A 27,124-nucleotide genomic window follows, 5' to 3' on the forward strand; every position below is an offset into this window, starting at 1 on the left:
TCCTAGCCAAAGTTCAGAATCAGTATTCCATCCTTATCCTCCTTGACTTGTCACCTACCTTTAATACCATCAATCTTGCTCTTCTTGAAATCTTGTCCTCCCTTGGCTTCCATAACTCTGTCCTCTCCTTGTTCTCCTGCCTCTATAATCGTTCCTTCAGCTTGTCCTTCAGAGAGCATAACACAAGAACAGCCATATTGGGTCAGATCGGTGGTTCATCTAGCCCAGTGTCTTTGTCTTCCAACAGTGGCCAATGCCAGGTTCTTCAGAGGGGATGAATAGAACAGATAATCAAGTAATCCATTCTGTTAGCCATTCCCAGCCTCTGGCAAACAGCAATTCCTGCCTGTCCTGGCTAACAGCCATTGATGACCCTATCCTCCATGAACTTACCTAGTTCTTTTTTGAACCCCATTATAGTCTTGGCCTTCACAACACCTTCTGGCAAGGAGTTCCATAGGTTGACTGCGTTGTGTGAAGAAATACTTCTTTTTGTCTGGTTTAAACCTGCTACCTATTAATTTCATTTGGTAACCCCTAGTTCTTGTGTTATGAGAAGGAGTAAATAACACTTCCTTTTATTACTTTCTCCACATCAGTCATGGTTTTATAGACCTCTGTCATGTCTCCCCCTTAGTCGTCTCTTTTCCAAGCTGAAAAGTCCCAGTCTTAGTCTCTCCTCATCTTTTCCATACCCCTAATAATTTTAGTTGCCCTTTTCTGTACCTTTTCCAATTCCAATATTTCTTTTTTGAGATGGGGCTACCAGATCTGCACGCTGTATTCAAGATGTGGGTGTACTGTGGATTTATAAAGAGGCAATATTACATTTTCTGTCTTGTTATCTCTCTCTTTCCTAATGATTCACAACATTCTGTTAGCTTCTTTGACTGCCACTGCACATTTAGTGGATGTTTTCAGAGAACGATCCAGAATGATTCTAAGCTCTTTCTTGAGTGGCAACAGTTAACTTAGATCCCACCATTGTGTGTATATATATACATATAGTTGGAATTATGTTTTCTAACGTGCATTTCTTTGTATTTATCAATATTGAATTTCATTTGCCATTTTGTTGCCCAGTCACCCAGTTTTGTGAGATTCCTTTTTAGCTCTTCACAATCTGCTTTGGATTTAACTATCTTGAGTAGTTTTGTATCATCTGCAAATTTTGCCACCTCACTGTTTACCCTTTTTTCCAGATTGTTTATGAATATATTGAACAGTACTGCTCCCAGTACAGATCCCTGGGGGACACCACTATTTACTTCTCTTCATTCTGAAAACTGACTGTTTATTCCTACCATTGGTTTCCTGTCTTTTTACCAGTTACTGATCCAGGAGAGGTTTTTCCCCCTTATCCCATGACCGCTTACTTTGCTTAACAGCCTTTGGTGAGGGACCTTGTCAAAGGTTTGCTGAAAATCTAAGCACATTATATCCACTGTATTACCCTTGTCCACATGCTTGTTGACCTCTTCAAAGAATTCTAATAGATTGATGAGGCATGTTTTCCCTTTACAAAAACCATGTTGACTCCCAACAAATAGTCTTCATCTATGTGTTTGATAATTCTGTTCTTTACTATTGTTTCAACCAACTTGCCTGGTACTGAAGTTAGGCTTACTGGCCTGTAATTGCCAGGATCACCTCTGGAGCCTTTTTTAAAAATTGGCATCACATTACCTGGTCATCTGGTACAAAAGCTGATTTAAATGATAGGTTACATACCAAAGTTAGTAGTTCTGCAGTTTCACATTTGAGCTCCTTCAGAACTCTTGGATGGATACTATCTGGACCTGGTGACTTTATTACTGTTGAATGTATCACTTTGTTCCCAAACCTCTTCCAGTGACACCTAAAAAGAATGACTTAGGTTTGGGAATCTCCCTTACTTCCTCAGATGTGAAGACCGAAGCAAAGAATTCATTTAGTTTCTCCTCAATAACATTATCTTCCTTGAGTGCTCCTTTAGCATCTCGATTGTCCAGTGGCTCCACTGGTTGTTTAGTAGGCTTCCTGCTTCTGATGTACTTAAAAAAATTTTTGCCATTACTTTTTGAGTCTTTGGCTAGCTGTTCTTCAAATTCTTTTTTGGCCTTCCTAATTAGATTTTTACACTTCATTTGCCAGAGTTTATGCTCCTCTCTATTTTGCTCAATAGGATTTAACTTCCACTTTTTAAAGGATGCCTTTTTGCCTCTAACTGCTTCTTTTACTTTGTTGTTTAGCCATGGTGGCACTTCTCTGGTCCTTTTACAAATTTTTTAATTTGGGGTATACATTTACATTGAGCTTCTATTATGGTGTCTTTATAAAGTTTCCATGCAACTTGCAGGGATTTCACTTTTGGCACTGTACCTTTTAATTTCTGTTTAACTAACTTCCTCATTTTTGTGTAATTTCACTTTCTGAAATTAAATGCTACCGTGGTGGCTGCTTTAGTGTTTCCTCCCCCACAGGGATGTTAAATTTTATTATGTTAAGGTCACTATTACTGAGCGGTTCAGCTATATTCACTTCTTAGACCAGATCCTGTGCTCCACTTAGGAATAAACCAAGAATTGCCTCTCCTCTCGTGGCTTCCAGGGCTAGCTGCTCCAAGAAGCAGTCATTTAAGGTTTCAAGAAACTTTATTTCTGCATGCTGTCCTGAGGCAACATGTACCCAGTCAATATGGGGATAGTTGAAATCCCCCATTATCATTGAGTTTTTTATTTGTATAGCCTGTCTAATCTCCCTGAGCATTTCACAAGCCATGTCTACACTTACCTGAGAATTCGGCAGCAGTCGATGGGAGTTACGCAAGCTACATAAAGTAGCTTGCGTAACTCCTGTCAACTCCTTAACTTCTTGTTGTGCGTGACATCTTCACTTCACTGTGCCAACAGTAAATGCGTTCCTGATGACGCCACTTCAGGGAGTGGTTTTAGTGCGTCGACTTCCGGATCGATTGAACAGGTCTTTACTGACCACTCAATCGATCCAGAAAGGTCGATCTGACGGCGGTGAATTTGCCGCTGTCAGTGTGCACATAGCCTCAGTCACTATTATCATCCTGGTCAGGTGGTCGGTAGTATATCCTTACTGCCATATTCTTATTATTCAAGCATGGCATTATTATCCATAGAGATTCTATGGCACAGTTCATTTAAGATTTTTATTTTGTTTGACTCTGCTTTGTTTGACTTTTATTTCATTTTGACTCTATTTCATTTGACTCTATCAGGATCCTCCTGATGCCCCCTTCAGCTTTCTGTGGGGTTTCCTTGATCCCTTCTCTTCTTGAGTGCACAGCAACATTACAAAATAAGTTAGGATAGAAAATGAAGAAGAATGTGTATTCAGTTGAAACTACAAGAGAAAATTAGGTGGAGTGTGAACACCACAGTTGGAATTTGTCATGGATACTTGGCCTGTTGCCATTACTTTAAAGAAAAGTAGGAACTTAAACATATACAGGTGTCTCAGACCTGAAAGATTGCTTCTGCAGGGTTCCATAACACCTTGCTGTGGCATTAGTTCAATATTGATGAAAAGGAAGAGTGCTATGTTCTTAACGAGCAACACTGCTTCTACAGCTCCCTGGGTATTTAATTAATTAAATTTAAATTAAATAATTTAATTTACTGTAGGCCTAGTATTCAAATAAAACCATACATTTTCTTCTTGTTTTACATATGTGACTCCACATACGTTAATGCATATGTAGGGTAGGGGTAAATTCCAAAATGAATTAAAGCAGCATCTAACACTGCTACCAATTATATATCTGGTATTTTTTATTTCTCTTGCAAGCAAGGTAAAGAGATTTTGAGTCATGTTGATTGGTGGGATGTATTATAGAAATGCCTAATAATTGATTTCACATTTTTATGGTGTTAAATACACTTTTTTCATCATATTGTAGAAAAATACAAGCAAACTCATAAGAGGGAACATTTATGAACTTTATGTTCACCTTGTCTACATTTTTAAAATGGAAAATATAAAAATTAAATGACACCACTGAATTAGCAGAAGTCACTAGCTAAGCACCTAGAACCAAAGTTTGTTAAAGTACTAAACCAGTTTTTGACAGCAGTAGCCTCTTCGGCAGGCACCAAATGAATATTTTCTTTATTTGAACTAATTAATTTGAAGCTGAGCAATTGATTGGGAGTTGAAAAAGCAAGAAAACTTATCTGTTCTCTTCCAGTCAGTGAATAAAAATGAGGAGGGAAGGGGATTTAAATCTCATTTAAATAATTGATTTTTATCCACCCTGCCACAAAGACTTGTGTAGAACTTTTTCACACCTGCTGAAATGGAAAATCCCGGTATAACCTGAGGAGTGGTTGATGTGATTGTCGCAGCCCATTGGTTACCTTCTTCTTTCCTTCCCCTGGCCCCTTTAACCCTACGGGGGGCATGAAGGGCCCAGGATGAAGGCACAGCTGTTAGCTGAGTGGCAGTGAGGTGTTAGAAGAAGCCATTTTTTTCTCCCCTCTCAGGTGACCCCGTCATGCCTTCCTTGTCATCACTTTTTCCTCAAAAAACAAGGGAAATTTACTGCTCAACACCATTAATGCAGAGTTAAGGGCCTCATACCCTTTCAGAGCATCAAATACACTTAAACCTGTAAAAAAACAGAAAATACACAGTTAAGATACCCACCAGCCCTGGCCTGCAACCTAACTCTATCCTCTTTTGTTGATGTCCCATTCCCTGTTGTGTTGTGATGTTACCAGTCTTTGACCCTTGTCCTAAGGATTTCTTCAGGAATATCACATACACTTACCTCTGTCCTGCCATGCACTGTCATGCATGCTTAAATTCTGTCCATTTGAACACTGCTAATGCTTCCATTAGCCATGCTAGTAGGGGCTTTCAGTTTATTACCTAAAATCTAAAATACAGATTTTAGGTGGTTACAAGCTAATGGCCCATTGTTGCCTTCTAATGGAAGCATTAAGCACCTTGCGCTGAATCCCATGCAGAAGGTTCCTGGGTTTGACCTCCCATGGACATTTTGGTCAACTCTGAACCGAATCGGAACCAACCATGGCAGATGCACAAATGGAAAATCAAGGACTCCTCGGCATGTGAGTGTGGTTCCCCACAACAAACTATCAAACGTATCACCATCTTTTGCCCAGTTCATAAATATGAAGGAGGCATCACTGCAATAAATTCTGCCACTTCTGATGTAGCCATCTGGATCGATCAACTTCAAGTGAAATTGTAGTTGCTGCTGTACACTAGCCATATGAAAAAAGAAGACTAAAGTGGATGAAATGTTAATCATTTACTTTTGCAACTTACCTGTGAGATAACTGTAAAATCATCTGAGTAGCACTGTGACATTTATTCTTGTGATATTTGTTTACTTGTCAAGTGCTGTCTAGAGTTCACCTTTTTTAAAAATTGTAATTTAAAAAATCCAAGCTAACCAGGGCCCTTGAGTTGACAGTAATGAGGCAATCAGCACATTGGAACAGTTGTGGATTTTGTCTGATTGCCCTTAAACAAAATTGCCTTTAATTCTCATACTACTAAAATGGTGAATTGTATATTTAATAATATTTTGTACTTAGTACATTGTTGTTTGAATCAGAAATCATGACTTTTTATCAGGTTGCTCTCTTTCATTATAAAGGTTTGAAAAATATTTAAAATTGCAACCTCAGAACTACAGTATGTGTTTTATTTTGCAAGTGATTTTTAATTTATGTGCTGATAAATCATCTTTTACATAAATGTGTGAATTTAATTTAACCATCCTTTTTCTTTTTTTCCCCCCTAGTGCGGTTGGCACATTTGCTCGAGCTTTGGACTGTAGTAGTTCTGTCAGGCAACCTAGTTTACACATGAGTGCAGCTGCTGCTTCCCGAGACATTACATTGGTGAGAGGTTTGCTAAAAATACTATAACTATACTGTTCTGCAAATGGTAAGAACTCAGCAAACCATATTGCTTCAGGTCTGCTTTCCAGCAGATAAGTAATTATGCACAATATCTGCATGAGTGCATTAAGACCCTGCTTTTGCTCTTTTTGAAGTTAGTAGTACAATGCCAGTTGGCTTCAGCAGAAGCAGGATCAGACCTGAAAAGTGTAGTTTTGCCACATTTAATATTTGTAGCTTTAAACCATTCGGTTACTTTTAAAAATCAGATCAGTGTTTGTGCCTGATAAATATGAATGAGAATCAGTAAAAATCAAGCTGTGTGTTTTTACCTTATACAAACCAAAAGCAGTGAGAGACAAAAAAACAGCTTTAGGCTAATTAGTTCACCAAAATTATTGTGACGTAAGAGAGATTGCCTTTTTTACCATATTGTCTTTTGCTTTCAGCAAAATAATTGAAGTGGGTGTTTCACTTGATACTATTATTAAACCTATATTTAAAAAAGGTTACGGCTGAAGGTGTGTTTCAGTAGAGTCTGTATAGTACCCCTAAAACATTATATTTCCAAAAAATCTGCTTTCTTAAAAAAAAACATTTCAGATTATGGCTATAACTGTTGTTAAGGCATCCTTTAGGCACTCACTATTATACCATCTCATTTAGAGCACTACCCAGCATGTTCTTTTCCTGTTTCTGCTCCTCTTCTCTGACCCTCAGTGCCTTGTACCTCCTTTTGTCCTCAGACTCTATAATATCATTCTCTTGTACCACACTAGTATGCATCCCTTGTCTGAGGTCTCCAGAGCCTCACACATTTTGAGACAGTGGAACACAGCTCCAAGCTACCCCTCAATGTGGCCTCATTTCCCCAAATACTGTAGGAAGTGGGCATGGAAGTGATCAGTCAGTTTAAATGCTCCAGTTGGAAGAATTTTGGAAAAGGAAATATCTTTAGCTATATGGCAAAAACAATGAGTCCTGTAGCACTTTAAAGACTAACAAATTTAATTTCTGCAGGCATAAGCTTTCGTGGGCTGTAACCCACTTCGTCAGTTCCCTCTGGAACTTTAGCTATATGGATGTTTGTTTATATGTATGTATATATATAGATGTACTCATCACATACATAAACACATATTATAGGTACATTTAAATTATTCCTGTTGACTACGGTAAGGAGGGAGGCTTTCAGAAATCCTACGTTGTGGAGATGGAGTTAGCAACATTAAGTCTTTGGTGAACATCTGATTTTTTCTGTACTATCAGTCCTTTACATGATTTTTCTTCATATTTTGTTAATAAAATAAGACTTCTTAACTTATGCAGGACAGAGGTGTGTTGTGAGGATTAATTTGTTAATGCTTGTATAATGCTTTGAAGATGACAAGCACTCTATATGTACTAAGCTTTTGTAATAGTAAGAGAGTGTGACTGCTTTGGCAGCCAGCTGAAAATCCTGTTCTTTTCTATCTTCTTGTCTAGGTAAAAGACAAAATAGCTACTTTTGAAAGGATATTTAATAAATTGACTTCGGTAAAATGAACATTTCAATGAAGGTATATTGCAAATTAATGATCCGGAGGATGGGGTGGATTGCACCCTCAGCAAGTTTGCAGATGACACTAAGCTGGGGGGAGTGGAAGATACCCTGGAGGGTAAGGGATAGGATATGGAGTGACGTAGACAAATTGGAGGATTAGGCCAAAAAAAAATCTGATGAGGTTCAACAAGGACAAGTGCAGAGTCCTGCACTTAGGACAGAAGAATCCCATGCACAGCTACAGACTGGGGACCGACTGGTTAGGCAGCAGTTCTGCAGAAAAGGACCTGGGGGTTCTAGTGCACAAGAAGCTTGATATGAGTCAACAGTGTGCCCTTATTGCCAAGAAGGCTAACGGCATATTGGGCTGCATTAGTAAGAGCATTGCCAGCAGATCGAGGGATGTGATTATTCCCCTCTATTTGGCAATAGTGAGGCCTCATTTGGAGTATTGTATCCAGTTTTGGGCCCCCCACTACAGAAAGTTGTGGAGAAGTTGGAGAGAGTCCAGAGGAGGACAACAAAAATGATTAGGTGGCTGGAGCACATGATTTATGAGGAGAGGCTGAGGGAACTAGGTTTGTTTAGTCTGCAGAAGAGAAGAATGAGAGGGGATTAGATAGCAGCCTTTAACTATCTGAAGAGGGGTTCCAGGGAGGATGAAGCTAGGTTGTTCTCAGTGGTGGCAGATGACAGAACTAGGAGCAACAGTTTCAAGTTGCAGTGGGGGAGGTCTAGGATATTAGGGAAAAGTTTTTTAGGGATATATTATATTTTAGGGAAATATTAGGGATATTAGGGAAAAGTTTTTCACTAGGAGGGTGGTGAAGCACTGGAATGGGTTACCTAGAGAGGTAGTGGAATCTCCATCTTTTTAGATCCTTTTTAAGGCGCGGTTTGACAGAGCCCTGGCTGGCATGATTTAGCTGGGGTTGGTTCAGCATTGAGCAGGAGGTTGGACTAAATGACCTCTTTCCAACCCTAATTTTCTATGATTCTATGAAATAAATGTTTTCATTAACACAGCATGGCTGAATTCAACACATATTGCAAATGTATTGAGTTCAGTCATGTTGTATTATGGGGTATATTTATTTTAACACCACAAAGATTTGTTGTATTTGTTTCTTAGTTCTGGTCTTCTCTAACGTCCCTAATGAGTAACTCCCACCAGCATAGATCACCTACCTGCTCAACTGGAATGCGTGGTTGTTCTTAATGCATGTTCTCTTGCATTTCCTTTCAGATTTGGTTGTCACTTCATATTTTCTCTGTCTCTGTTTGTGATCTGTTTTTCTCATATGTTTTCCTATTTCATATTAACTATGCCTTATCAACTGCTCCCCATTTCTCTCCTTCACTCTTCCTGTAGCTCCCTGAAATTCAGTCCTCCCACCTCTTGGGTAATGAATTGCATTGGACCAGTGCAGTCATGGAGGTCAAGATGATAGATTTACCCCGTAGTGTATCATTGTAAAATCAAAAATATGTTATTAAATACACATTCTGGTAAATGTGAGAACTTGCAGTGGAGAGTGAATAACATGCACTGGAATGCGTGCACAATATTACATGCCCCTATATGTGCATACTGCTTGAGGGAATCAGATACAGTAACATAAATAGCAATATAATGAAAGAATACTGAGACAACAATTCTAGTTATTTGGCTAAAATAAGGTAACATAATACTGTATCCCAAAGTCAGTAGCCAGGGATTTATTGTTGTAAATACTTGGTTTAGATAAAGTGTTTTTGTTGTAATAGGAAAAATATTTCACCAACCCCAATTCTCAGATATTATGAGCAATTAAAAAGGAAATTATCTGAGTCTAGACTACTGTGATGTAAAAAAGGCAGTTGTGGTATTCAAAGATAGAATTTAATGTCTTGAATAATACTTATGCTGTAAATAGCTGTTAAACAAAGATACTGTCTTTTCTTTTTTTTCACACTTTCTGATGTTACTTCAGTGACAAATTCCCATTCACTTTACATTATTTAGGCTGTATTTTCCTATGGAATAGTTCTCTAGTTTGGTGTTTGTATTCATTTTATTAATTTTTTATCTTTAAGATTTTATTGGATTGAGAATATTCTGTAAATCCCACAGAATGTAGACCCTTCTTACTGTACAGTTCAGTGGTTAATGCTGTAAATTATTCCCTACAGTAGTCCTGTACATGCTTTAAAAGTACATATTGCAGTAATGCCACTAAACTGATAGATTTAGTGTTCAAGGGTTGGTATGAATGTTTGTGCCTTGCAAATGATCCATTAACTTCCATTACACTTAATAGAAGATGTGTCTTATTATAAAACACCAGAGAAGCTACTGCAGATTTTATTGCCATACTGTTTGTTCGTTCTCACTTGTCTACTCTCTTAACATTTTTAAAACCCTTCTCCTTTTCTCCTTGTCAATGCACATGTTTTTTCCTCCTAAATTAAGAAAAAACATATTCCTCCTCATAGAATCATTTGTGCCACATTCCATGGTTAATTGGTGAATATGTTTTGAGCGACACTTAAAGTTGATACACCACAACTTTTGCTAATTAATGCATTTAATTATCACTTGGAAGTGATGTGATGTGAGTATATAATCCTTAGTAAATTTTTGCACTAAATTTGTTCTTAGTAGCAGTTAGTCAATGCACCTCAAGTTTAATTAATGGGGATATAGCAGTGTCTTAAGCTCCCATGTGCATGCCATATTCCTAATAGGTTGTGATTTAAAGAAGATTTCTGTAAACAAGAGCAAGGCTTATAACTTTGGGTAGATTTTGAATGATGGGACTAAGTGCAAAGGTCCTACCAGGTTATGGGCAGGCCAGGGTTATCTTCACACTTCCCCATCTAGGTGCACAGTTGATGGTAAAGAGGCAAGGCTGGAAACTGCAGGTCAATTAGATCCCCTTTCTAGAAGTCAGGAGACTATAAGGTTAACTGCTAGGATGCTGGAAGGGGAGGATGCCTTAGAGCAAGGGGGATTACACACCAAGTCACTACACACTTGAGATTTGTGGTGTGAGAGGTCAGTGAGTTTTGGTTCTTCAGTTGTACATATTGCAGTGTGAGAAGTAAAAGCCTTGAGGAAGAAGACAGGAAACCCAAAGGCTTCTCCCTCCCTCCTCCCCCGCCTCCTAACTCTTGGACAGTGCATAGATAGATGGTGATAGGCATTTTAACAAAACCTAAGCTAGGTAGACAGAATTGCTCTGCTTGCCTCTTACAGTGGAATTAGCTCCAAAGCACCTGTGTTACTTTAGTATATCAGGAAACAAAAGATGTTCTAAGATGTTTCTTGAAAGTAACAAAGCATAAAGAGGATAGCCTCTGAATTTTGCATGTGAAGTATCTCGTTTTGTGAACTGGGGGCTGGAGCACTTAGCTTCAGCAGGATTGGGCCGTAAGAATTTTAAGGTATAATTAAATTACAGTAGGATGATACCATCACCATCTTCCTTGGAGAGGGGTGTTTCTCCCCCTAGACCTCAGATTCCTATTTGGAGGATGTCATAAATACTTCTTCCCATCTGACTGGCTCCATTTTAAGGTGGATCACATCTTGGGTGTTTCTCCCTCTGGTCCTTAGACTGCCCCAGATCCTTGGAGGAAGCAGACAAACACAGATGTGATCTTTCCCCTCTTTGGTGATCTTGGGGCTGCTGCAGCCTCTTCAGGCTGCTTCTGCCCTTGCCAGCTCTACCCATCTATGATGATGTAGGAGTGTCTGCGTGAGCAGGGGGTAGGGTTATAGAATAAAAACAAAGGCCTTGTTCCTGGGGCTTGCCTCAGCATCCAGTGACTGCTTCAGACCAACTGAATGAAGAATACAATTATTTCTTCGAAGCAACCAAAGTACCTTTGTTATCAATAAATAAATAAAATAAACTAATCCATGTTTAGGTAGTCAAAGATAATCAAACTTTTTCCTGAAAATTAACATTTAAAAAACAAGACCAAGGCTGCCATTTTCTCACTCAATTGTCACTCGTCAGTGAGATGGATTCTGATTGAGCAGCTGCTTGGCAGAAATGCAATCTGTGCTTTCCATGAGTGCTGAGATTTAAATCTGAACAGGTATATCAGCCTTCCACAGTGTTACATATATTGTTAGTTTCAGTCTTTCAGATTGCTTGTTTTACTCTTTGTCAGGATGAATAAATAATAAGTCAGTCGTTCAACTCCAAAATTCTTTGCTTTGCCTGATCAGATTATTCTGTGTCTTAAGATAGCATGATACTAATTTTATCCATTACAGTGACTTCTCAAGACAATCTGTAGTCAGGGTGAATGTGAGTTCAGTTCTAAATAACAAAGTACATGGTAGGAGAAAGTGAATAAAAGAAAGCCATTGCTTTTTACAAATTAAATTAATCAAGCAGATCCTGCCACCAGTAGTACTTGATTGAAAAGGCATCTTCTCAAGGCATACTGAAAGTCGGGAAGATCTCGAAGACCTAAAGGTTCAGCTAAGAACCTTTACAAAAATATTTAAAACATTTTGAAAAAGTATGAACAAACATATTTGTGTTTGCTATAGATGAATAACTGAAAATAGCTTCAATGGTCAATGATCTCTATTGTTTTCAGAATTATAGCCAATTTAAAATCCAAACAATTCATTTCAGCTACTATGGAAACTTCCATGGAGATAAGCTTTGAGGTTACATAGAAGAAGACGAAAAAGATACTCATTTAAACCTCCCTCCTTGATAGCAGTGAGGTCCAAGCAATGATTCTTGCATTGACACCTTTGGGTTTTACAAATTTACATCAGCACCAGCATGTAAGCACATCAGTCCATTCTGCTTCAAACATTCAAACTCTCACTGGTGCATTCCCTGGAAAGGCCGCCAGTTGAAGTGCTGAGATCTGTGATGGCTGCAATATGGTCCTTAGAAGCTGCTACAGAACTAATGCTGCTCTGTTGTGTTCATATTTAGCAGCCTCTTCTGTTGAAAAGAGGAAATAGTCTTCTATACCCCCCCCCCCGCCTTTTTAAAAAAATAAATCTGGCCCCTTCACTCCTTTAGGTTCTGCCTGACAAGTTTGTCCTAAGAAATAGCTGCTGTGGTTTTCAGAGTGAGTCTTTACACCTTCAGCACCCAAACAGCTGCCTCAGCAGCAATGGTTTGAGGTCTTGGAGATTGTGTGCATATAGAACTCTAGACAGAAAGGCTATTTATTGCTCATCTTCTGTGAGGAGGAACTGTGATGCATTTGTTTATTTCTTTACTCATCTTCCTCATCACTGTTAGTGATATCAGCATACAATAATGTCTTGAGATCATCTGAGTGAAGATGGCAGTTGTTTATTGCATAGTTTTTCTTTAACCATATTGGATACCAGGGACAAAATTGTCTCATCTGCTGTTCACTATGATGGTGATAATGAAAAAAACTAATGATGATTTCCTTGTCTGTCTTCCCTCCCCCTCCCCCACCCCGCCCAAAAAAAAAAAAAAAGGAAAGAAAAGAAAAGAAAAGAAAAAGAGGTTGTTGGGCAAGGTGAAGTTTGTATATCTGATTTAGCATTATTTATAACCTTTGGTCACTGAAAACAAAACTGTCAGATCCTCAGCTGGTATAAAGTGACATGCCTTCCATTAAGTGGAACTGTTGAAGATCTATTAAAAAATGTGTGCTAATTTATAGGCAATTCATTAAATACTGTAGCTTTTAACAACATATCAAGAACAATGCAGGCATTCTTCCGTCTGACAGCATGTAACAGGATAAACTCTACATTCATTATTAGTGAAGGCATGTTTCACAGCCTATAGAATATAATACTTTTATTAGTTGTGATCGTGGTTGATGACTCTTTAATTCACCAATTGTCTGTCTGTCTTTCTTTCTTTCTTTCTCTTACCTTAGTTCCATGCAATGGATACATTGCATAAGCACAACTATGATTTGAGCAGTGCCATTAGTGTTCTGGTACCACTTGGAGGACCTGTTCTATGTAGAGATGAAATGGAAGAATGGTCAGCATCAGAAGCCAGTTTATTTGAAGAGGCTTTGGAAAAATATGGCAAAGACTTCAATGACATACGACAAGACTTTGTAAGTGCAGAACTAATGCGCTTTTTTCTTCTCATGTTTAATTGTGTTTTGGCCATGGCAGCTGTAATTGTTTTCCATTGATTTGGAAGATTAGCTTAAGGAGGAGATGCTTTTGTACTTCCAAATGGATAAGTATATTATCAGAATAATAAAAAAGTCCTTTCTTGGTAGGTGACATATCTTGGAAAGAAGTTTGTCAATGCCTGGGGCACCTTCTGTTAAGTGTATATTAGGTAATAGGCTAAATTCTAATGTATTTTGACTGGGATTTTCACAGGATCCTACAAGAAAATTTGTGTGCCCAAATTCCATTGAAATTCAGGGGCACTAAAGCACCTAAGTCCCTAAAGTGCATTGAAAATCCCAACCTTTCCTTCTATGTTTAGCAATGGGGGAAATCCTTAGTCAGGCAGCTTTTAAAAATGTTCCGGATTTAGCTGTTCTGATACATTAGGCATTTGGTACCTGTGAACAGGGAAGGAAACACTCTTTCATCCCTCCCAGGTGTGCTATATCTGTTTCTGAAGTATTGCAGTTTTGGGCAGCAAAGCTTTCATTTGTTGTGTCCTAATGCAGAGTAATGGGATGGAGTTGATACTAATTACTGACTGCCTGGGTGATTGGTAATTTGCTTGCAACTCTTTTTTTTTTTTTGGATAGACGCTTCAGTTCTTTCCATAAAGTCTGCTACTAGGTTAGTCATGTTGGGTTGTGATTGCAAAAAGGTTAAGGTCTATGCAAAACAAAGGCATTTTGTTATAACCAAAGCATATGAATAAACTGTATGTGTCCATGCTAGATTCCTCTCTCGTTAAGCCTCTGTTAAGAGATCTCAGTTCGTTCAGTTCCTTGTGGATGGATGTCTACTATTCTTTGCTCCCCTATCATATTTTGTACCAACTGGGACCTTTATTAGCAGTCTTTGTAGGGAGACAACATATTAAGTGTACATGAAGTTTGAAGTTAGAGCTGAGCAATTTTTTTCAAATAGCTTGTTAGCCAAAAACTGCAGTTTTGGGTTGACCAAAACAGTGCATGAATTCAAGTTGAATTTGGCAAGCAATTTTGGCTGAAAGGAAAATTTGGGGGGGGGGATTCCAAAAAAGCCAAAACGTTTTTGACATTTTGATTTGAAACAACATTTCATTTAGAAATTTATCTATCTTTTCACTTCAAGGGAAAAAAAAGTGGTGGGGAGAGAAGAAAATTAAAAACACTCCCAAACGAAATGTTTAATTTTGTGTTGAATAAAATGTTTTGTTCAGCCAAACACAACTTTTTTTCTCGGTTGCCAGCCAAAACCAAAAAATCAATTATTTGTTCAGCTCTACTGGAAGTCCCTCCCAAACAAGCATGTGGGGTAGTGTGACGAAGGCTCTACTTCCACAGCCAATACTGTACATGTCAGTTCACTTTCACAATTCTAAAATGAAATAAATATAAATGAATATGGACAAGAAGAGAAGGGTATTGTGTCTCTGACGAGCTGCCTTTTGAACAGATGTGAGTATGTTGCTACAGGATTTTTGATGTTTTCAAGGAAGAAAGGTCCATTGGATTCAGCTCATACTCATGGCAGAATGTGATACCAGCAATGAAGAATAAGGGGCCACACTTTATATTAAGGTTCCATTTATAAGTAGTTTATAAAGAGTTAATAAATGGTTAATAGATGTGTTAATACATGGTTCCTCAATTGTTTTAGAGTTCAGCTCAGTAGGTTGCTTATTACAGTCTGTAACGCCTGCTGATGTGCTTAACACCCATCTGTTACACTACTACTTCTGTCTAAAACATATTAAGCATTTATTAACACTCTATAAATAGAACCTTAGTGTAAACTGTGGCCAAATAAATGTAAACATTATTGTTGGGGTTTCCTACATGATTCTTTTATTCTCTACATAATTTATTATATGTAGATTTTTTATTTTTATAATTTTGACATATAATAATATCACTATTTGTTTATAAGCATCTTTTTATTTGTATCAATTTATATTTTCACATTTGCGGGAAATTATGGGAGGGGTCAGACGATAATTATTCCATGACAGTAGACATTGAGATTCAAAAAGTTAAAACACAAATTGTCAACATCACGTGTCAAAATATATGAAGAAAATATCCTCAAATCAAACTCTAATAAAAGTTCTCAGGAAGCATTTTTCTTTCTTTATCTTTATCATCAATGAAAATAATTTTTAGTTGGTTTCTGTGTGTACAGTGAAATCAGCTTTTACCATCATTTACTGTTAAAATGTAGTCCTTCCAAGTTTAATTATATGGTGTTACATTAATTAGATTCTGTTGATACGCATACAACTGAACACTCCTGTTAATGCATTCGAATGTTGCAGAAATCACTTCTGAATGCATAATGTACAAAAATGCTGGAAATCTGAAACAGCCTACTGAAAACTATTTAAAATACTTCTGATGGACCAAAAAAGAAGGTAAAAAGGCAAAAGAGCCATTTGTTCTCGTTTAAATGAGGATAAAGAGAGAATGAAAAGCATTGTTGGGCTCAGCTGAAGGCATATGAATACTGCGTCAGAGTAAAAACTGACAGGAGCACAGATCAGTTATATTCTCTGAAGTCAGAGTGGGATTGCCTCCTACCCTCAGTCACTTTCTCTACTTTTAGAAAAGCAACGTGTCACCTTTAGAACATCCTTAGACGCACACATCTTTCACATATCTATTCCTGTAGAATTAGTCAGTTTTATAGTGAGAATTATATATAATACCTAATATTTCCAGGCTTTCAGTCATTTAAAGGATTCTGACACTCAGTAGGCTCTGTTTTTTTTTTTTATTTGAAGATTGGAAAAACTTACAAAATCAATTCCTATAAGTTATTTGTGCAAACAATGTTCAGAAGTTAAAAATAAGAAAAATAGTATAAACTATATTTATTTCCTTGACAACTTTTGTTGTGTAAATACTTACTAGTAAAATTCTTTAAATACCTATTAATCACAGGTGAGCTAGAGGTAAGCAATGAAAATCATAGACAAAAATATTTACACTAGTAAATTTTAAAAGTGCTAAATATTTTCATGAAATCTTGAACCTTCTCCGTTTCAGGCTTGATGTGTTCATAAACATCATCCCCTGTTCCCAAAGTTTATGGACTCTGCATGAGTTTTTTCACATCGCTGCATCCTGCAAACCGCAACCAGCCGCTCCCTGAAATAGTTTTATGTAGTCACATTTGCTGTTTTTTAACAGTATAGTCTTAAAAAAGGGAGAAATCTTTAAAAAAAAAAAAAAAAAAAAAAAACTTGAGTTAGAAATATAGATGTTTTCTTCTAAAAGAATCCATTGCAAGACTTAATCCTTAATGTTAAAGTTAAATAAAGTAATACTTATCTGATGAACAGTCACTTAGAATCCCTGTGTGCTAATATATTTTGACTCAAAGGTAACCTAATAAAGGTACCTTAGTATCAAAGGACAGTCTGGAGCTCTGTTCTATGAAGTCAGCGAAGACATGCTGATCATATGACATGTTGATTACCTAGTCTGACAGAAAGTGGTTGGTTGTGACACTCAAAAAGCATAATACTTAACGTAATGACCACTTAAGTCTACATCTTAAAGTATATTGCTTTCAGAATAGTTTTGGATTTGCAAAACTTGGCAGCTGCAATTTCCACTTTTATACCGTGGCTCTTTAGAGGCAGTACCTTTTGCAGCCTGATTTACTGTTCAATAGGTAGTAATAATTAGCATTGCATAGAGCTTGACCTATTCACAGTGTAAAGTATACGAGAACTAATATCAATAAACAAGTTTATTAAGGTAAATTAATTTGTGTAAAGGATTTTGCCTTTTTTCAACAGATCTTAATTGTATACTGTTTAATTTTTATTTTCCTGATATTTTTGATAACATTCCAAAATAGGCTTTGAATAGTAATTTGTCAGGCTGCTATTTTCTCATCAACTATTGCAAAATCAGGACCTCATTTCTTGTTCTCCTGTTTTCCTGAGAACTTTTGACTCATAACGAGCATAAATGTACTGGATTGAGTGTACATTTGAATTTGTTCATACGTAAAGATATTAGAATGGGAAGAGAAGAGAACCTTGTGTTCCCCAAAAGAGGACTATTTCCTTGGTCTGAGAGTTAAGACACTTGTGGTAGTGACTGCCCAGTAGTGCTGTTACAATTTAAGGGTCTGTTGTCATTTTCATTGTATACTCAGGTTTTTTCCCCCCAGAGATTTATAACTCTTGCGTCTCAAATGTCTTGGGAATGAAAATAAAAGATGTTAAAAAAAAAGATGCTGAAGATTCTAAATTATTAACAATATAGAACGGTGACTTGAGGATTAAAAATGCATGTACATTTCCAAGCTAAATATTTGAAAATCAAGTTTAGCTTTTCCATGCTTAACAGAGGTTCCATCCCTATGGCAGCTGGTGAAATCGCAAATCAATTCTACATGTCTTTGTGTCATTGCTGCCTCACTGCCAGTCTTCCTCTTACATAAACATCACACATCTGTTTACAGATGGTAATTCTTCTTTCCTGTGATCGATGCATGATAAAATTCGGTAATGAGAATATACAGTTCTGTAGCTGTTTACAACTTCTGTGGCAGTTAGAAGTCTCACTAATTGTTTTCCATAAAGTGGTTACACTTTTCTGGACAAATACTGAGTCCTCTTCATCTGTCAGTAAGACCCATGGGTAGCCAATTGGAATACAGGGTTTTCACATCCAGCATGCCAAGCAGGCTTCCTTCAGTTAAGAACAAGAATTGTAGAAAAGGTATGGCTTCCTGTGTTATCCTGACTACCTGTTCACTGGTGCACTCTGCATGGCTGTCCATACTGGTGTTGCCACATCATGGAAAACTATTAGTGAGATTTAGAGAAACGTACTTTTTGGTGCTGTGGATGCCTCCAATATGAACAAAGGGGTCCAATTAGCAATGACCATACTCAGAATGAATAACAGTGGAGAAGCTAAGGTGGGCTATGCTAAAGTAATAGGAAGGTGGAGTTGATCAGCATTTACTGGAGTGAATGCATCTCCCCTCTTCCTTTGGGCCTATTGTGGTAGGACCCCTCTGAGAAACCACCACCTGATGGCTGCATCAGCTATTGTGTGCAAATCCAGTCAGTAAAGTCTCAAGAAGGTATGGAGCCAAGTACTGGAGAGTGGCTCAGCAGAGCTGATATATTGAGGTCAATATGTGCTCCTTCCTGGATTTTTTAAAAATTTACTAGAGAAGCTGGAAGAATGTTGAAAAGAGAAACGTGTTACTCACTCACTCACACACCACACACACACACGTAATTGCAAAATAATGTATGCTTTGTTTCATTCTCTGGTATGTATAAAATATGGTAAACACAAATGGTCAACATGGGAATAGTGTAGGTCAAAATGGGCAGTGGAATTAGGAGAGGTAGAAGATGAAAATTTTCCAATCTGATGATTACTGTTGAATTGAAACAGTATTAGGATTTATGTATTATAACCTCTTATTTAAACTCTTATCCACTAGTCAGTTTTTAAAGGGAGATTTCTTCTTTATGCCAACATGGTAAAATGGCAAAAGGTGCTTTAAAAACCACCCCTTGCATTCCTAGGACTTTGTAACATTAACTTCCTAAATGGAATGCAGAGATTACAATTAATGCAGGGCTAAATTTCCTAATCTAATGTCTATGTAAAATAAATAAAATAGCAATACGTTTTCAACTCTTGGGAAAAATAATCAAACACAAATATTACAAGAGATGTGACTAATTCCTTGTTTGCAATACAGATAATTTGTCTGGTGGACTAGATAACTCTGGGAGATATAATAGCTGCTCTGTTCTCTCTCACACACACATACATCCTTTTCGAATGCACAAAGAAATGTACATTTGTGAAAGGTGTAATAAAAGATCTGTTGCCTCTGTTTTGCACACAGATATAATAGAAGATCTGTTGTCTCAATTTGGCACAGAGATTTACCACAATTTTTAGCCTCAGCACTAAATTTGCTCCAAATGGCAGCATCTGCCCCTTTCTGGGCCCTTCTGTTTCTACTCCACTGTTAGTGTAAAAAACATGACAACAGCGAGGTTGCTTGTATGCTGAGTCCATAGGTTATCATGCTGACCAGTATTGTCTGATTGTTTCCTTGCACTCCCCCATTAGGTGTTCTGGATCCCTCTGTTGTCTCTTGTTTTATACTTAAATTGTAAGCTCTTTGTGAGCATGGATTGTCTTTTTATTCTGTGTTAGTACAGCGTCTAGTACAACAGGGTCCTGGACCCTGAGTGGGGCTTCTAGGTGCTACAATAATACAGATATTAAATAATAATACAATAATACATCTATGGTGTAGAAGCTTTAGGCAGAAATTGGGGAAGGTCATGGTGTGACAGCCCACCTCTAATATTAGCACTAGCACTACCAATGATAATGGGACAGCCAACCTCTGTGATATTGGCACTGAGCTAGTATTGTGGCGCTTATATTTTCACATGTGAAGTTCCTGTGAGATTCTCAGTCAGTCCTGTGAAGGTGGTTTGTTCTAATCGTGGTGTTATTCTTTAACTGTTGTTTATAAAAAAAAGAAAGAAAAAAGAGGGAGAAATATATGCTATGGCACTGCCTGTATGCTGTTGCATTGGATTCTGCATTGACCACACCAAATAGAACCAATGGTTTAGGCATGTAGCTTAAAAATATCCATCCCCATGTATGTTTTGCTTTGTTTAACATTTTTATTTGTATTAATTCTGAATCTTTCTAACATACAAAGAACGTTTTCTCAACCTTTTTTTTTTTTTTTTAAATAATATTTAAAGTTCCTGAAACACTTTGATTTTATTTAATTTATGCCAAATGTTTTTCAGCTCCCTTGGAAGTCGCTGACTAGCATCATTGAGTATTATTACATGTGGAAAACCACTGACAGATATGTACAACAGGTAATTTCATGGCTTTTTCAGTATGAATGGATCTGTAATATTCTATAATAGTCATAAAACAATGGACTTGTACAAAAATAATTGAAAAATAGTATTTTGTAAAGACTTGCATGTTCCTCTACCTTTTGAAAAAGACCTGTTCTAAAACTATTTCTGGGAGTTGGGGTTTTAAAATACCTAATTTGATTTGATGGTTTTGCTGCAGTTTCATTTCCCCAGATTTAGTTATCAGTCTAAAAACCTGGTTTATCAGGGTTAAATGGTTGCATGTTTAAAATAAAGTGCATTGTTTGCAGACTATAGCAATTGCACATTTAAAACAAGAGAGAAACTTCTAGAATTTTTGATAATATGCATTATCCTTTGAGACTTTTTTTTAAATTGCTGAACAAGCCATTTTACAGAGTGAGGTCATGTAAGGCAACACTGAAGAGGAGGGAGAAGGCTATCCACAGTGCTCTGATTTAGTTCATCTAATTAGTTTCATGAAGCGTAATTATTTCACCTTCCATAGCAGTTGCTATAGGTGCAGTTGTGTAGTTTTGGTTTTTATATGTATCAAAACTGAAGCCATGTCTTTCAGTTATGATCTGTCTTTGCAGCATAGAAATAACAGCAATGAATATACATGCGGCCAAATTCTGAGCCAGAACAGAGCTTGCATTGAAGAGCTTTGTTCCGCTTAGACAGGTTGCAGGTCTGAAGGATGGCATCTTTGACGTGTCTAGTTTTCTGCATAACTGAGCTCCAGAGCATGGGTGGAGCAGGCTGCATCTTTCTTTGGTTCTGTGGTTTTGGCCATGGGGTTCTGTGCTGTTGGCCAGATGTGCTGGCCACCCCTTGCCAGCCCCACTGTCCTTCAGCTTCTGTGAAGAGCTCTGTGACAGCAGTCACAGGCTCAGCACTCTGGACCCAGTCAGGGTGAAGTCAGCCAGGACACTAGTGGAGTGTGTCTCCCCTCAGGGCACCCCCTTCACTAGGGCAACTGCCTCCTGGGTCTGCTTCCCTCAGTCACAAGCTCTGTGGCAGACAAGTGATGTGGTGATCTCCTGCCTGAGAACTTTGCTGCCTGTGCAGCAGAAATATATTAATGCTGCGTTTTTTATCCTGGTGTACGTGCATTGGGATATTAGAGTTAGTGGTTACTGCAAGATTTGCCTCATTGTGTATTTACATACTGTAGTCTTTGATTGGGTGTTCCAAAATATAATAAAATAGTCTCTTTTGATTTGTGATTTCACAGTTCATTTCTTTAAGTCCACAACCTACTGCTTTAAAATTAGTAATGATATTGCATGCAGAATGCTGAAAACAAATTTGTTGTTATCATTAGACAGATCTGTGCAACATTTCCAAATCCTGTTGTAGTGTATCAGAGAGATCATTGCTCGTGCTCTAGCTTAAGTTCTATTTTATTGATGGTATGGGTGCATCTTCCAATTGTTGGTGCATGGAAATTGGGAGAGGGAATTATGTCATGATTTGCTGTGCTTCTATAGTATGTATTTTCAGTTTGAGATTCATCATCTTTTCATCTGTTTCTTTGCACCACAAGTTTATATCTTGGAAAGGTTTTGCCAGTTGGGAAGTTGAGGCTATAAATATGCCTAAAACTAAAAGTCACCCCAGATATGTGTCATTAAATGTGCAAGCCAGAGATTTGCTGTAGCATTTCTCAGTTCTTTGTCATCAGCTGAGCTTTGAGAAATTTGAAATAATCAGAAAAGTGAAAGTATATATAAATTTGATGCCTTTCTGGAATCAGTTACAGTTACTGATAAGAAATTTGGGAGCTAAAGTGAGTGCGTCAGAGGATTTATTTCTATTGAAAACTGTTACTTAAAAATAAGTATCTTAAAATAAGGATGAATCACACTGAAAATCAAATCCATATCAACACTGTTAGGTTGGCAAGTGATTGACTGGATGGAAAACGTGGATGGAAATATTTGTTCTAGAGTGGTTGGGAAAGATGCTGGGATACAAAATTTTTGAGAAATTCACTAGGATTTCGTTAATAGACCCTGTCTGCTGCAAATACCAATTAGAGTGTGCCATTTTATTGAGTAAATGTGTGTGTTTCTACACAAGTCACTGCTCTAAAAGTGTAGCTCTAACTCTGAAAAGTGATTGTGTAAAAACGGCATCAGAGTCGTGTTTTTATGGTCATCCAGAACCAATTTGTTGGGTTAACTACTCAAAAGATGTGTCTTCTGACTCCTAACTCGGCAGTGTCATCCTGGAATCTGATAGTCAAGCTGTGTTCTTTCATACATGCATCATCATCAGTAATAAAAATGCTGTATGCCAAATGCTTTTGCACTATATCCCATTTCTATCCTTTAAGTCGCTGCGACTCCATTGGAGACCACAACATTGTAGAGGTGTAAGTAAGTTCAGAACTTGATCCTGCCATTGAGTTGGCTTTGCAGTGCTTAAAGGAATAAAATTTAGTAAAACATATATATTTTTTTAATCAACAGAGTAAACAGCAGTCACACATGGAGACAATTTGTTCAGCAAGAAAGTGCTATTTTCACATATTTTCAGAGAGGAGCTATACTTCAAAACAGGCCCGTTGACAGGGGGACGCAAAGGGGGCAATTTCCCTGAGGCCCTGCAATTTAAAAGGTCCCGGGCCTCTTTCACCTGCGGCCCCACCCACACTCCGTCCCAGGCCTTGCTGCTCACTGCGTTGCTCCTTCCCTCCCCTCCCTGCTCAGCCTCCCCGCTGTCGCTCGCCACCTGCGTCCCTCCTCTCCTCCCCTGCTTGCCCTCGTGCTGCTGCTCGTTGCATCCCTCCCCTTCCCCCCCCCCCCCCCCCCCCCCCGCACAGCCCCCTTGGCTGTTGCTCGCTGCCTGGGGGAAGAAAGAGTGTGGAAGAGAGGAGGGGGACCGAACGAGAGAGTGGAGAGAGGGACGTGGGGAGGGGATGAGGACCTGGGGTGGAGTGGGGGAGGGGATGGGGCAGAGCAGGGGTGGATTGTGGGTGGGGCAGTGGGTGGAAGAGGCGGGATGGGACTGTTCTCCCCTGGGGCCCCGAATTGCTGTTGGTGGGCCTGCTTGAAAACATTCTTTTCAGAGGGGTAGGAAGGCCCAGGGGAGTTGGAATGGGTGAGGTTGGGATATATGTAGAGCCCTGCAAATCTGCGGATATTTCCATCTGTGCCGGGCTCTAGGTATATGGATCCTTTCAGCTTTAAATGGCTGGCTCTGATCTGAAAACTTTACTCTCCAATGACTGTTTATTCACCATGTGAATTGGCTAGATCATCTCAGTCCAAAGGGTAGGTCTTCACATGACAGTTATCACTTATTGATGATCTTGCTTGGCAGCTAAAGGCAATGATTAATGTGCATGGACATTCATCTTCCACCTCACCTCCAGAGGGTGGTCCTGCCAAGTCAAGGTGAAGGGAAATAGGTATAGCAAGCTTTGCTGCCTCCACTGACCCTGTTAAGGAGGTAAATCTAGGACTTCAATTATTATTGCTGTCACACTGGTATTTTTCATGAATACTACCTGATATAGCAGCATTCTGGAACTGAATGAGGCCAGGTGACTGACTCACTGTAGATCCATTCTCTTATTTTCCCATTTGTTTTTTCTCTTAAAATTCTGGCTTAGGTGTAAGGAGGAATCAGCACTAAGGGTATGTCTATACTGACGGCGGCAAAGTCGCCGCCCTCAGATCGATCTTTCTGGATCGATTGAGCAGTCAGTGTAGACTCGCTCAATCGATCAGGGAGTCGACACAGTAAATCCATCCCCTCAGGTGGCGTAGCGCTGCGCCGGCGGGAACGTGGTTCCCATCAGCACAGTGCAGTGAAGACGGCGTGCAGAAGGGAAGCACAGCAGTCAACGGGAGTTACGCAAGCTACTCTGCATAGCTTGCGTAACTCCCGTCGACTGCTGCCGAATTTCCAGGTAAGTGTAGACCAGGGCTAAGCCTTAAGCAGAATATATGCTACCCAAATGAACTAAGGGCACGTCTTGCTGTCCCGCAGTTCAGATTAAAGGGCTGCGCTTAATCCCTGTGGATGGACACTGTATGTGCAAACTAAAGGATTTCTACTTCACATTAATGTAGTCCTGTTTGAAGAAGACTGCATTACTGCGAACTAGGAACCTTTTAGTTCATGCCCACAGCGTCCACATGGGAGATTTACAGTGCAGCACTTTGGTGTTCATTACTATTTACACCCCCTGTAGTCCAAACTGTAGGGCTCTGTAGACATGCCCTTAGGCATATGTTGTTCTTTCTGCAAAACGAAACATTTTATTTACTGTAGAGAATGGGTGTTTTAGAGCAATTGCTCATTTATTGTGTTAAGACATTAGATCATATTTAGGTCTCATTAATTTCTTGTTTTGTTAAAAACTGGGTATTGCTACACATTTACTTAAATGGGGACACAGTATATTCCTTAGAGTGGTGATGTTCAGAACATTTGCTCCTGGGAAGGATGTCTTTCATTTATCAAAAGTAAAAGAGTGTGGGTGAAATCCTGGCCCCATTAAAGTCAGTTCATAGAGTCAAAGATTATGAAGCTGGGATGGACCATTATGATCGTCTAGTCTGGTCTCCTGTATAACATAGGCCATAGGATTTTGCTGAATGAATTCCTGTTTGAACTAGCACATCCCTTTTAGAAAAACATCCAATCTTGATTTAAAAGTAGGCAGAGATGGAGAATCCATCACATCCCTTATGAAGTTTTAATTACCCTAACTGTTAAAAGTGTATGCCTTATTTCTAGTCTGGACTTGTCTAGGTTCACTCTCCAGCCATTGGATTGTCTTATCTTTTTTTTTTTTTGTCTAGATACACTTGATCAAGTTACCCTTTAACTTTCTCTTTATTAAACTAAACAGATTGAGCTCCTTGAGTCTTTCACTATAAGGAACGTTTACCAGTCATTGAATAATTCCTGTGGCTTTTCTCTGACCCCTCTCCAATTTATCACGTCCTGTGCCTTGACTTCAGTAGTCCAAGATTTCCCTTCAAAATTGCAGTCTCCATGTCGATGATCTTCTTTTTCTATGCCCTCATCCCCTCTCCTAATATTTGTAATCTGACAGATCAATGTAGATTGAAGCAAGACACAACCACTCTTCTCTCTAGGGAGCAATGTAATATACCTAAGTGTATAAGATTAACAGTAGTTTTAGTAAATAAGAATGTAAAATGCTAAATTGCTTTTTCATTTTTCATGCATCTGGCCTTCACTCCCCCAAATTTTAGCTTATACATAAAATAGTATGTATGATTATTTTATATAATAATGCATATGATCCACTTTAATAAATAAAAATGAAAAAATTGGTAAAATTTTATTCCCACATAACCCCAGTGGGACTAAAATTTAGCTACCACATACGGCTTATTTCTTTTATATTGCCTTCTGTGTAGGCTCAGTCTTGTGGGCTTTTGGGGGTGGGGTGGGGGGAATAGGGATGGGGATTGTTTCCTCCTTCCCCATGCAAATGCCCTTAAGATTTATGGGCAGTTGTGGTGCCACTTTTTTTTCCTTTACCTAGTTTTCCTGTATTGCTCTGATGATCTCATGCTTAGGGCTTGCAGGGAAAGCCCTTTTCCTCTTTGCAATGTTGTCCTCTGACAACTTTCGATAAAATGTGCCCATCTACTCACCTATACACGACCTGTAGGGCACAAACTCCCAAATATATGAGAAAGAAGGAGAAAAGGAAGAGAGACAATCATAGACTCATGATTGTGTCATTCTATATCATCTTAGCTATGATATGGTTTTTAGTCTCTCACCAGTTTTTGTATAGAAATTGTGTATAAAATTGGTACCCATGACTTTTATGAAAGAACAATGTATTCTTCTTCCAGCATTCTGCAATTAGTACATTACTTGAAAAGAGAGGGTTTTCATAGTGTCTTTACCAAATCCCTAGAGATCTGAGAAGATCAGAAGATCTGAGAAGATCAGGCCTGTTCTTTAGGCCTTCCTTCTGCTCAGAGAATTTTAAAATCTACTTTTATTTTGCCATCTCATCATAGGGTTTCCACTGCAACATTTGCCCCTGATTATGCCGTAGTTTCTCAATCCATAGTGCCGGAGGATCTGTTTCATTCAGGAACATGGCACTGATCCCACAATCCTACTTTTAAGTGGTGTTTTTTCTTAAGTAAATCATAATAAGCTGGATCTCTGAGTCCCAAAATGAATCCTTGTCTCTCTCCTGTCTATTAATTCTGTCACAATGAAATACCCTTCCTTTTCATTGTCTTACATGAATACACGGCTAAGACTCATAGTTGAAAATGCATATTAATGTAAAATTTGTGGTTATTTTTACTTATTTTCGAGGATTTAGTGTTATTTATTTCTGTGCTGTCCAGACTGCCTGGCTCCATGTCACAGGCCTCAAGTACCACAAATGTCCATGCAGGCTGGCTCCAAACCTTCTTCCCCTTGCATGTGCCAGGGAACTTGTAATAGGCATCAGAAGCTCATGTCCCTGTCTCTTTGAGCCTCAACTGTGATACAGTTCTCCAGCCTTCCCAACGTTTTGGCTCCCAGTGCTCTCTGGGTGCAAGGTGGACTTCAGCCATGCTTCACCAAACTCCTGCTGCCTGTTTCCATAGAACAGTGCAGGGAACAGGCATTGCAAGCCAATTGACTTACTTTGGTAGGAAAAG

The 27,124-nt window shown here is 38.6% G+C and overlaps 1 protein-coding gene across 1 annotated transcript in view; it reads left to right on the plus strand.

The window, feature by feature from the left end:
- Nucleotides 1-27,124, plus strand: part of MTA3 (metastasis associated 1 family member 3) — a 208,757-nt gene that overhangs the window by 85,913 nt on the left and 95,720 nt on the right. The window contains exons 8-10 of the mRNA XM_067565049.1: nucleotides 5,786-5,885; nucleotides 13,315-13,503; nucleotides 20,376-20,450. Coding sequence (XP_067421150.1) covers nucleotides 5,786-5,885; nucleotides 13,315-13,503; nucleotides 20,376-20,450 — 364 coding nt within the window. The remainder of the gene's footprint in view (nucleotides 1-5,785; nucleotides 5,886-13,314; nucleotides 13,504-20,375; nucleotides 20,451-27,124) is intronic.

The sequence above is a fragment of the Emydura macquarii genome, unplaced genomic scaffold (genome assembly GCF_026122565.2).
Source record: "Emydura macquarii macquarii isolate MOO-44397 ecotype Brisbane River unplaced genomic scaffold, CSIRO-AGI_Emac_v2 contig_2676, whole genome shotgun sequence".
Taxonomy (NCBI): Eukaryota; Metazoa; Chordata; order Testudines; family Chelidae; genus Emydura; species Emydura macquarii.